This window comes from Sus scrofa, chromosome 11 (assembly GCF_000003025.6).
Source record: "Sus scrofa isolate TJ Tabasco breed Duroc chromosome 11, Sscrofa11.1, whole genome shotgun sequence".
Lineage (NCBI taxonomy): Eukaryota > Metazoa > Chordata > Mammalia > Artiodactyla > Suidae > Sus > Sus scrofa.
Window position 1 is genome coordinate 2,690,490 of NC_010453.5, and position 12,420 is coordinate 2,702,909.

At 52.9% G+C, this 12,420-nt stretch overlaps 1 protein-coding gene across 1 annotated transcript in view; it reads right to left on the reverse strand.

The window, feature by feature from the left end:
* MIPEP (mitochondrial intermediate peptidase) overlaps window positions 1-12,420 on the reverse strand; it is a 115,157-nt gene that overhangs the window by 14,886 nt on the left and 87,851 nt on the right. The window contains exon 18 of the mRNA XM_021065471.1: window positions 10,572-10,645. Within this exon, the coding sequence (XP_020921130.1) occupies window positions 10,572-10,645 (74 nt within the window). The remainder of the gene's footprint in view (window positions 1-10,571; window positions 10,646-12,420) is intronic.

Below are 12,420 nucleotides of genomic sequence, written 5' to 3' on the forward strand. Positions count from 1 at the left end.
CAGTTCTGTGACGAAGGCCACGGGGGTCCTCATAGGCATTGCGTTACGGCTGCGGACTGCCCGGGGGGTGTGGATGTTCTGACACCGTTAACTCTTTCGGTCACGGAGCAGAGGGTGTGCTCCGTTCCGCCGTCTCACCGCGAAGCCCCTGCATCAGCGCGGCGCAGTTTCAGAGCCCTGGTCTCGCGCCTCCTGGGTAAGTTTCTTCCTAGATGTGTCACTCTTTACGACGTGATTTTAAACAGGATTTTTTTCGCTTTCTCTTTCTGGTCGTTCATTATTAGTGTAAAGAAAAGCAGACAGACTTCTGAAAGTTAATCCTGTGTCCGGCAACTTTCCAGAATTCGTTTATTCTAATAGGTTTTTGCTGGAGACTTTGGGGTTTTCTATGTAAAATGTCACGTCCTCTGCAAAGAGGGACGGTTTTAACTTCCTCCTCTCCAATTCGGATACCTTTTGTTTCCCCGTCTTGCCGACGGCCGTGGCTGGCACTGCTAACGCCATGTTAAAGTGAGGTGCTGACGGGGTCGTCTTTGTCTTCTTCTTGAAAGGGCCCACAGTTGAGTGTGGGGTCAGCCTGAGTTTGTCATAAACGGCCTTGATGATGTTGAGGTCTGTTTTCGTCTGTGTCAACTTCTTTCCCTTTTCTCTCTTTCTCTCCCTTGACTGCACCCACAGCATGTGGAAGTTCCCAGACCAGGTATCCAACCCACATCACAGCAGTCACGTGAACCGCTGACATAAGAATGCTGGATCCTTAACCTGCTGCGCCGCAAGAGAACTCCTCCCCTGTACCAGCCCAGGTAGGAGTTTTTATCTTGAACGGACGGTGAACTCTGTCAGCCACTTTCCCTGCCTCTGTCGAGACAACCGTGAGATTCTCATTAGTGCGCGTATCGCAGTGTTTTGCGAGTACCTCCATCCTTGCATTGGAGCAAATACCACTTGGTTTTGGTGTGGGATCCTTTTTATGTATCTTGGATTCAGTTTGCTAACATTTCGTAGACGATTTTTGCATCTGGATTCATCAAAGATACTGGCCTATAATTCCTTTTTATCTAGTTTCTTTGGGTTTAGAATCAGGGTAATGTTGGCTTTATAAAATGAACTTGGGAGTGTTCCCTTGTCTTCAGTTTTTTGGAATAGTTTGAGGAAGGTAAGAATTAGCTCTTTTGTATGTTTGGGAGACTTCCCCTGTGAAGCTGTCCAGTCACGGACTTTGGTTTGCTGGAAGCTTTTCTTTTCTTGTCTTGTCTTTGCAGGGCTGTGCCTGCAGCACATGGAAGTTTCCAGGCTGGGGTCCAATCTGAGCTGTAGCTGCTGCCCTACACCAGTTTACGGCAACACCAGATCCTCAGCTCACCGAGCGAGGCCAGGGATCCTTACGGATACTCAGCAGATTCGTTTCCGCTGTGCCATGATGGGTCGGAACTCCTGCTGGAAGCTTTTTAAAATTACCAATTCAGTTTCACTCCTAGTGATCAGTCTGTTTGAATTATTTCTTCTTGATTCACTCTTGGCAAGCTATATGCTTCTAGAAATTTGTCCTTTTTTTCCCTAGGTTGTCCAATTTAATGGCATGTAACTGTTCATAGTATTACAGTTTTTCCAATCTCTTTGGTATTGGTTGCTTTTTTTCCTCTTTCCTATTTTGTTTGGGTCCTCTCTTTTCTTCTTGGTGAGCTTTGCTAGAGGTTTGTCAGTTTTATCTTTCAAAAAAAAAAAAAACAAAACAGCTCTTGGTTTTATTGATCTTTTCATTGCTTTTCGATCTGTTTTACTTATTTCCTCTCCGATCTTTATTATTTCCTCCTCCTGCTGACTTTGGGCTTTGTTTTTTTCTTCTTTTTATAATCCCTTTAGGCAGTAGGTTGGGTTATTTATTTAAGGTGTTTCTTGAGGAAGGCCTGGATCACCGTGACTGCCCTCTCAGGATACCTCTGCTTTATCATCCCATAGACCTTGGGGAGTTGTGTTTCCATTTTCATTTGTTTTGAGGTATTTTCTGCCTTTTTTTTGGCTTTTTGCCATTTCTTGGGCCGCTCCTGCAGCATATGGAGGTTCCCAGGCCAGGGGTTGAATTGGAGCTGTAGCCACCAGCCTACGCCAGAGCCACAGCAACACAGGATCCGAGCCGCGTCTGCAACCTACACCACAGCTCACGGCAACGCCGGATCGTTAACCCACTGAGCAAGGGCAGGGACCGAACCCGCAACCTCATGGTTCCTAGTCAGATTCGTTAACCACTGCGCCACGACGGGAACTCCAATTTTCTGCTTTTTTCTTGAGTTCTTGCATGTTGTTTGCTCTCCATATGTTTCTTCTTTTTCTCATTTTCTTCCTTCTGTAACCGCTTTCTGATTTCATACAGGTGAGGTTGTAAAAAATGCCTGGTATCATTTCTGGCCTCTTAAATTTTTGAGAATTGTGTGGTGGCTTGGCACGTGATCTCTCCTGGAGATGGTTCCATGTGTACTTGAAAAGAATGTGTATTCCAGTGTGGGATGTGATACCCAGTCGTGAAGTCCGGCGCATCTGTTGTAGCATCTAAGACCCCCCTTCCCTTACTGCCTCGAAAATCTGTGCACTGATGCAGGTGGGTGTGAGAGCCCCTCCTCCTGTCGTACTGTTAGCGTCTCCCTTTGGTCTGTTGGCATTTATTTGCGTCATGTTTGCAGGTGTTCGCGTGGACGCCGGGCACCCCTTAACGCGTGGGAGAGTCTCTTCTGGCGTGATCCCTTCATCATGACACACTGCCTTTGTCTTTTGTTACAACTTTTATTTATTCGTTTGTCTGTCTTTCTTTTCTAGGGCCGCACCTGAGGCGTATGGAGGGTCCCAGGCTCGGGGTCCACTCAGAGGTGTAGCTGCCAGCCTGTGCCACAGCCACAGCAACATGCCTGCGACCTACACCACAGCTCGCGGCAACACCAGATCCTTAACCCACTGAGTGAGGCCAGCGATGAGACCTGCGTCCTCATGGATGCCCGTCAGGGTCATTAACTGCTGAGCCACGATGGGAACTCCCGAGCTTTGGCATGAAAGGCTATTTTATCTAAATGGCACAGTGCCCATTTTCTTGTTCTGTTGGCGTAAGAGACCGTTTTCATCCCTTCGCCTGCCGTGGGTGTCCTCGGTTCTGAAGTGAGACGCTTGCAGGCGGCAGGTCTTCTGACTGGAGCACTTAGTCCATTGTTTAAGGGAATTCTCTTACTTCCTGCTATTTCATTGCGTGTTTTCTGGTTGTTTTGCACTTCTTCTCTGTTGACGTCTTTTTGTTTCTGCTTTTATAGTCTGATGATTGTCTTCAGTAGTGGGCTTCTTTTCCTCTCTTTGTAGCTTCTGTGTATCTGTCGTTTTTTTGTGATTGCCGTCGGGTTTGTAAAGGTTGATCTATGGTAGCTACTTGTTTGAAACTGATAGTGATTTAAGTCACTGTTCTGAACCATCTACGTTCTTTTACTCTTCTCCCCATTTTGTGATTTTGATGCCCATATTTTCACATTTCATGTTTATCTCAACTTCACTGTAGTTATAGGTGCTTTTACAATTTTTTTGTCTTTTAATCTTTTTATTAGCTTATTTGACTGGTTGATCCTCAGTTCTTTATACCTGCCTCTCCTATTCCAATTTTCTCTTTCCTAGAAATTCTTTGCTTTCCCACTTAGACAAGACCCTTTAACATTTCTTTTGGGTAGGTTTAGTATTGATGAATTCTTAGTTTTTGCTTAACCTCTCCTTCTACTCTCTCTTTTTTTTTTTTTTTTTTTTGGTTTCAGGGCCACACCCGTGGCATATGGAGGTTCCCAGGCTAGGGGTCTAATTGGAGCTGTAGCTGCCGGCCTACACCAGAGCCATAGCAACGCCAGAACCGAGCCGCGTCTGCAACCTCACTAAGGCTCACGGCAACGCCGGATCCTTAACCCACTGAGCGAGGCCAGGGATCGAACCTGCAACCTCATGGTTCCCAGTCGGATTCAGTTCCACTGCGCCACGACGGGAGCTCCCTCTCCTTGTCTTCTCAGTGATTGCCTTGCTGGGTAGAGTAGCCTGGTTGCAGGCTTTTCCTCTTAGGACTCTGACTACATCCTGCCACTCCGTTCTCACCTGCCACGTTGCTGCAGAGAAACAGCTGACAGCCTTATGGGAATTTCCCTGTGTATGACGTGTTTTTTTTCCTGCTGCCTATAGAATTCTCTCTTTGGCATTTGCCATTGTAATTACGATATGCCTGTCTGGGGGTCCATTTACGTTCATCTTCTTTGGGGCCCTCTGTGCTCCCTGTCCCTGGACAGCAGTTTCCTTCCTCAGGCCTGGGCAGTTTCCCGCCATAACTTCCTCTGTGAGTTCAGGTGAAAGTCACTCGTTGTGGTAACGGATGGGGTGTCCTTACGAGACTGTGTCTGTCCAGGGCCTTTGGTGGGAGAGCTGGGTTTGATGCGGATGAAAGTTACTTCTTTTCTCAGGGTAGGCAGCTCTTGCCGTGGTGCGCGGAGGGACTGAGCTGGCTCCGGGTGAAAGGTGGGCCTCCCTCCTGCTCAGTGGCCAGCAGCACACTCTGGGGCGAGGTCTGATCACAGGCTGCTGCACAGAGGCCCTGCGGGTGGGCGTGGGCTGCTCCGTCCTCTCCAAGCCTGTGCTTCCGCTTCTCCCTGCACCAGGACCCTTGTCCCAGAAGCAGGCGCTGCGGAAGCAGGAGGGAGCCTGTGCAGGCTGTTGAGCATGTCAGCTGCAGAGAAAGGTCCGAGCTGTCACCTGAGCACCGAGTTCAGGGCCCGTGGTTGTTCCCTCGGTCCACTCAGACACAGCCTCGGGTGAAAGTCCCCTCTGTCCCTCGAAGTCACTGTCCCCAGCCTCTGCTGCCCCTTCCTCGGCATCAGCGGCCGAGCTTTCTCCTGGTGGTGGCTGCTGTAGACCCCGTGCCCCGCTGTGTCACTGAGCAAGCGGGGCTGCGGCGAGTGCCTGGTGGGGCCGTGTGCCGAGGAGGCCACGGGAGACCTGGCAGCAGCAGCAGTGGCAGCGTCTTCAGCCTGGTCTCTCCTCTGTGTCTCAGGGCTCGTCCTCCCCGACGCGTCTCACATTCTCCCTACTGTGTCTCAGCGGCGTCACCCGTGGCTCCGTGGCTCTTAGCTGCACAGCGCAGCCTCGACAGCCCTCTTCTAGCCGACTCTCCTCACTGCCACCTGCTCCCTGTCCCTCCCCCTCACCCCCAGGGCACCCCCGTCCCCACCAGCGCGACGGACCGAGAACCCCCATTAACCAGCGCCGCACCGGGCAGGCCGCCTCCCGGGTTCTCCCGACGCGGGACCCTGCGCCCCCCCCACCCCAGGCTCCTCAGCTGCCCGTGCGGTGATGACGGGGGAGGAGACCCCGGAAGAGGCTGCCCTTCTCGTCCCACCCCATCACGTTACACCGAGGGTCCGAACACCATCTCTCCCTGCTCCTCCTGACCTCGGGCCAGGGCAGTGTTGCCTGTGAAGTCACTGTCACCGCCCCGCCCCCCCATCCCCCACGACCTGGGAGGACGTCAGTGGGCCGCTCTCCGTCAGGGGAGGAGCCCCAGAAGCACCCAGATTCCCTGCAGGGCGTCTGCCCCCTCATCTGCCCCACCGTCTGCAGCAGGGTGGGCCCTGGGCACGCGCCTCATGCTCTGCATTACGGCCCAGCACCGCCTGCCCGACGGCTTTGCTCCAGCTGTTGATGTTCTGGCCACTGAGGGCTCGCTCACCGACTCCCCCGACGCAGCCGCCCACCCCCGTGCCTTCCTGGGCGTTCTCTCACTCTGTGCTACACGATGCTCCCGGCCAGCCCCAAAGCAGCCCTTTGCCAGGACACCCTGGTCCACCTAGAGGAGGGGCGCAGACCAAGGTCCGGGCCCCTGTGCTCCCCACTCCCAGGACTGGGGGGGGGTTTAGAGAAAACAGGCGCTGTCGCGACACAGTGTTGGTATCACCCCCTTGGGGGACGAGGGTGACCTTCCGGAATATAAAGCACAATTTTCTGACTTGTTTCTTGAATACAAATGACATGCGGTAAGATAGAGGCGATGATACAGGGTGTGCGTTTTGAAACCACAAAGCTGTGCGGAAGTGTGAGGTATTGGTGTGGAGGGAGCCCGTGGGCGCCTGGACGGGGCTCCCTGAGTCGGTCTGGAAAGAGAACAGACCGCAGGGCGTTTCACAGAGAACTGACTCATTCACCTGCCATCTCGCCTCGTCTTATCTGATGTTTGCTCCTTTTTAAAAACTCTGTCAAGTTATAACTTTCCATCTCTATTTGCGTACAGCTTCTGGCCAGAAGTCATAAAAATAAGGCTGTTTCTTTTCTGGAAAGGAGAACAGAAATGAAGCTGTGTAGTCATTGAAGGTACCCGCTTGGAATGCTGAAACCCTGGGCTGTAATGCTTCCTTCCCCCCGGAATTCCTTGTGCAGACACTGGAGGCGGGGGCACAGGATCCCCAATCCCGGGTGGACACGTGACGCTCGGCTTCCGTGGCTGTGGTGACCGCGGGCCCCAGGAACCACCCTGGCTACCGGCGATCCCGCACCCCGTTGCTGGCTGTGCCACCGTCTAGAGGCGCTCCCGGGGACAGCACGGAGAGCTCTCCGCTCCGCACTGGCGGTCGGGCCGGCCTCTCCAGTGCCGTGGGCATCGTCGGGATGCGACAGAGGGACACGCACAGGCGCGGGGGTCCCCACGGCCCCAAGTCCACGTCTACCCCCACCCTCGACCGACTCTGAACGTCCACGGCGGAAGACGTGGGGTTGGACGGAGGAGGAGGCTCACTTGCACAAGGTGGGGAGACAGGACCCCCGGCCCAGCCCCCGGCAGGCGGAGGGTCCAGTGGTTCGTTTCTCCTAGTTACGGAAAGATGAGACCCGAACTAAAAGGCCTGCAAGGGCCGTTCACTCAGGAATTCCGTGGGTGATGTCTGGGACGTTGGCCTGTGCTTTCCTCTCAGTTCCGTGGTGTCGTCTTACTTGTTAAAGACCTGAGGCCGTTTTGAGCTGGTTTTCGTGAGGCTGTGTCCCAGTTTCATTGAGGTACGTGCAGCTGTCCAGTTCTCCCAGCACCACTTGCCAGAAAGCCTTTTTACTATTTTATATTCTTGCTTCCTTTGTCGAAGATTAGTTGACGGCAAGTGTCTGGGTTTAGGTCTGGGCTCTCCGTTCTGTTCCATTGGTCTGTGTGCCTCTTTTGGCACCACTACCACACTGCCTTGATGACTGTGGCTTTGTAAGGTCGTCTGAGGTCTGGGAGAGCGATGCCTCCTGCTTGGTTTTTCTCCTTCAGGATTGTTTTGGCAGTTCTGGCTCTTTTATGGTTCCATATAAATTTTTGGATTGTTTCTCCTAGTTCTGTGAAGAATGTCATGGGTAATTTGATAGGCACTGCATTAAATCTGTAGATTGCTTTGGGGGACAAGCCCATTTTAATGATATTAATTCTTCCAATCCAGGAGCATAGGATAGCCTTCCGTTTCTTTGAATCCTCTTTTATTTCCTTAATTAATGTTTTACAGTTCTCAGCATATACATCTTTCACCTCCTTGGTCAGGCTTATTCCTGGGTATTTAATTTTTTGGGGTGCAATTTTAAAAGGTATTGTTTTTTGTCTTTTTTTTTTTTTTTGGTGCCTTTTCTAGGGCTGCTCCCGCGGCATTTGGAGGTTCCCAGGCTAGGGGTCTAATCGGAGCCGTGTCCACCAGCCTACGCCAGAGCCACAGCAACACAGGATCCGAGCCGCATCTGCAACCAACACCACAGCTCACGGCAACGCTGGATCCTTCACTCACTGAGCAAGGCCAGGGATCGAACCCCCAACCTCATGGTCCTAGTTGGATTCGTTAACCACTGCGCCACGACGGGAACTCCTAAAAGGTACTGTTTTTCAATCCAGCCATCCCAGTCCTGGGTACATATCCAGACAAAACTACCATTTAAAAAGACACATGCACCCCTACGTCACCACAGTATTATTCACAATAGCCCAAGACATGCAGCAGCCTCAGTGTCCATGGACAGCTGAATGGATTAGGCTGATGTGGTACATACACATGATGGACTAGTGCTCAGCTATAAAAAAACAAAATAATGGCATTTGCAGCAACATGGATGCAAGTGGAGATTCTCATATTAAGTGAAGTAAGTTAGACAAATACCGTATGATATGACTTACACATGGAATCTAATATACGGCACAGACAAACCTGTCTACAGAACAGAAACAGACTCACAGCCGTGGAGAGCAGGCTTGTGGCTGCCAAGGGGGAAGGGGAGGGAGTGGGGCGGACGGGGAGTCGGGGTCAGTGGATGCAAACTGTTACACTTAGAACGGATGCGTCCTGGGGCCCGTGCAGCACAGGGAACTATATCCAGTCACCTGCGACGGAACATGATATGAGAGAAAGAATGTGCGTATATGTATTCATATGTATGACTGGCCACTTTGCTGTACAGCAGAATCTGGCGGACCGTTTAAAAATTAAGAGAGTTCTGGCCAAGAGAGGAGCAGGGAAAGCCATTCTCCAAGGAAGGTGCGACCTCCGGTCCCTCCCAGAAGAAGTTCTGCCTCCTCGCGGGCACCACCAGCGAGAGCCTTGCTCCTCACACACTCAGTGTGTGCGTCTCCCTAGAAAACCACTCAGCTGCTGAAATGACCGTCACAGAAACTCCAGGGCGTGTTCACCAGAGCACACCTACCCAATTTTCTAGTACGTGCTTTACAAAACCGCAAAATGAATGAAAATGCCCTATGGTCATGGTTTATTTTAAGCAAAAACTAAGTTCTATTCCCAAGAAAAGTGATGCTTAAACCAGAAAACAACTGTGAGGACAGAGTCCAGAGTCCCCTGCCCCCCAGAACCGCAGCCCTTGCCAAGGTGGGCTCGGCAGGTGTGGCCCTCTTGTGTTCAGTCGAGGATAAGTCACTGGGTCACCTGCTTATAACACCTACCCCGTTATGTGCTGCGGATGCATTGAAAACTAGCTAAAGACATAACTTCAACCTGCACATTAGGAGAAAGTGTTTTGAGGTCAAATCGTTTTGTCGCCCTTGGGCAATGAAGCGACTTTCTCAGGTCACAGCTAAGCAGGGAGCAAGAACTGCAAACCAAATTCTGTCTCACCAGGCGACCGCCTTGTCCTTCCTGAGGAAGGAAATACTGTTTTAACTACGATTTCAGTGTCTCCAAAGGGGTCTAGAGTTTTGAGAGGAAAAAAAACTACAGGGTGTTTAAGAAAAGCTGGTGCTGCCCCCCGAGGTCCCCGGGCAGAGCTCCCTTGGCCCCCCGGCGCCTCCAAGGCCACGAGGAAGGAGCACCGGGCAGAGGAGGCCGAGGGCCCGGGGGCCCCAGCCCCCACCAGGGCGCCCAGAACGCTGCGCAAGCTCAGCGCTCCCCTGGGACGTGTGGGATTCAGAGATCAAAAGCCCCCTGCGCCTGCTCTCAACGCGGAAGATACGAGGGCGAAGCACGACGCGTGTTGTCCCGCCTCTGAGGGGCCTGGCGCCCGGCTGCACCGAGCGAACGAGGACGCGGAGGATCGGGGTGCTAACCGGAAGGGCTCTGTCCTCTCCTGCGCGTCAGGACATTCTTAACACCCACCTGGGAAGTGGGTCCACAGACGAGACAAAGCACCTGCCCAATTACATCTTCATAAAAGAGCAGCAGCCACCACACCATCTATGCTCTCACATCACGACTTTGTCATCTTCCCACCACTCTTCCCGGCGTGCCCTGGTGCCAGGCTGAGCCGTCACCCCCGACCGTGCTGAGCGAGGCAGGCCGGTCGCATGTATACGAGGAGAGGAGGCGCCACTGCTGGTCTTACACAGACCAGCCCTGTACAGTGACAGACAGGCACAAACTCTCCCCACGCGCCGTACAGGCACGAACCCTCAGAGAGACCCCTCACTGACTGGCATGAGACTGGAAGCTCTTTGCTGAGTGCACTTTGATCAGAGAGGCCGAGGGCCCGGCTGCACACAGAAAAGACCTGACGGCCTGCAGCCGTGCTTGCACTTCCTTGAAACACTTGTGAGGCTTCTGTGAAAAACCACGGCGGTCACTCCACAGTTAATATATCAGTGAAAACACCTAAAAATGATCCAGAACGTGACACAGGAAAACAGGTGCGGTGACAGGTCACCAGGAAGACTAAATTAGGTTCTGACTGTTCAATGGGCAGAACTCCACCCCATGCCTTGGAATTTCTAACAGGTGCACAGCAAGGCTTTCCTACAGGAAAAAGAGATGCGTTCTTCAGGCCAAAGGACACATTGTAGCCTATTGCCATCTCACGGCACAGGTGCTGAGGACTGGTAGTATTTCCCAGTGGAGTGTTGGTAAGGTTTGGAAAGCTGAAGCCGGAAATGGCCCACGTGAACAAATGAGAGAAGGAACGTGTGATGTGGACGCAGTGAATCCGCGTGCAGAGCGAGTGCACAGCTAAAGCCTCATCTCTTCCAAGAGAAGACTGTGCAGAGGGAACAGCAAAGAGCTTTCCAGCCAGTGCCAGGAGCAGCACGAGCGGCGCAGAGGACGCACGAGACAGCGGCTCGCGGGGCTCACCTTCCACCATGAGCAGGGGCTCCTTGCCCCCGCCGTGCGCCAGCATCTCCCGCCGGTAGCGCTCCCCCGCCGCCCTGGGGAGACAGGGGACATCAGTGAGGCCCCGTCCCTGCCCTCGTCGCGTTCTGAGAAGCTGCCCCTGCCCCCCGCCCCTCTAACAGTCTGACTGCAGCGAGCGGTGTGCTGTGCCCAGGAGGGCAGGTGATGTAGGCGGGCAGCCCGTGTGTCCCCGGGGTCGTCGAGGGCGGGCACGCTCGCTCTGTCGAAAGGACTGTTCGGGGGACGTGTCCCTAGAAAATCAGTCCCTTCTCCGGCACCTTTTTAGGATTATTTTACAGGGAGGCTTAAAATCACACCATTCTCTCCCAAAAGCATTCGAGACGGCACCCAGCAGCCACACAGAAGGAGCTTGACGCGGCAGGAGAGGGTTCACCGGCAGGAGGCCTTTCTCCTTTTGCTGCTCCGCAGCCAACGCGCTCGGGGAGCAGCAGCGCCCGCCCCACGGGAAGCACAGAGGAGTTTTCACACAAACTCTCGTCTTGAGTGAGCGGCTCCTCAAGACAAGCGGTTTCACGCTTAAAAAATAAAAAAATCGAAAACCCCGTTCCTTTCGTGGAAGTGACTAAAGGTAATAAACGGTGCGTTTTCACTCCACCGCTTCTGGAGCAGTTTTGTGAATATGGTCTCTGGTCAGAAATGTTGATGGCATCTCAGTATCAAAAGCACACTGTCATCAAACCCCAATCTTGACGCCATCCTGAAGGGAGCGCCCAGGCAACGTGTGCCCCGACGCGGGAAACGTGGGCAGAGGCAGGGGCTCGGGGACCAGGGACCGGGGACGGGCTGCTCGGCCCCCCCTGCCCTCGGCTGCGGCCCCGGCCTCCAGTGACTGGCTGGCCGCAGCTCCGCTGCCTGGCTTCCTGGCGGGGCTTCCCGCCTGAAGACTTTTCAGAACTGGGACCAGAAAGGATCTTGTGACCCAGCTGAGACCCTTCCTAGTCCAACGAGTATTTTTACCAGCTTATGTTTACATGCCTATACAGCAGCTGCCTGTCTCGGCAAGACTGCATCTGCTGACGATAGAGATCCTGGGGAATGTGTATTTAAGAGTGTGGTTTTCTAGTAAAGTGTGATTCTATTAAATGAGATAATATTTGCCTATTTTAAAGAAATCTTCAGTAAAGAACTGTAATCCCCAGAAGTGATTTATGGTACTCAATTCTGGCTTTAGATCCTTTGAAAATAATGAAATCTAAAGCGCAGACCCAGTGTCTTCAGTGGGCGGAAGACAGAATAGCATGAGGATACCAAGCTGTGAAACATTTGAAAATTCTGTGACACCAGATTCAAGGTCAAAAGATCCTGGAAAAGGATGTGACTGTTGATCGCTAAGAAAACCCCAGCCGCTGTGAACCCCATGCAGAGGTGAGGCTGGGGCTGGGGGAGGACAAGGAATTAGCAGACTGTTCTCACTGTAGCCCAGTCTGTTCACTGCGAAGCCTTGAGCAAATCGCTTTCCTCCTCTGAGCCTCTGTTTCTTCTAAATCACCTGCTCTGCCAAGGCTGCTGTGACTGTAAGGGAACAAGCTGCTACAGGAGGCCTCGGCGCTCCCAGCGTCTAAGGGCCACTAACCCTAAACCTCACGTGTACAGCGAGGCTGCCTAGGCTCCGCCGTCCGTGTCATCTGCATGCTGACGAGATGAAAAGCTTGAAAGCACGGCTGGACCGGGCTTGCTTTCCAAGGACTCAGGACGCAGGAGCCTGGCTGCCTCGACTCCTTCAGAGAGAGGCCCATGGGGCACAGGGAGCCAAGACCAGGCCCACCACACACCCACCTCCATCGCAGGG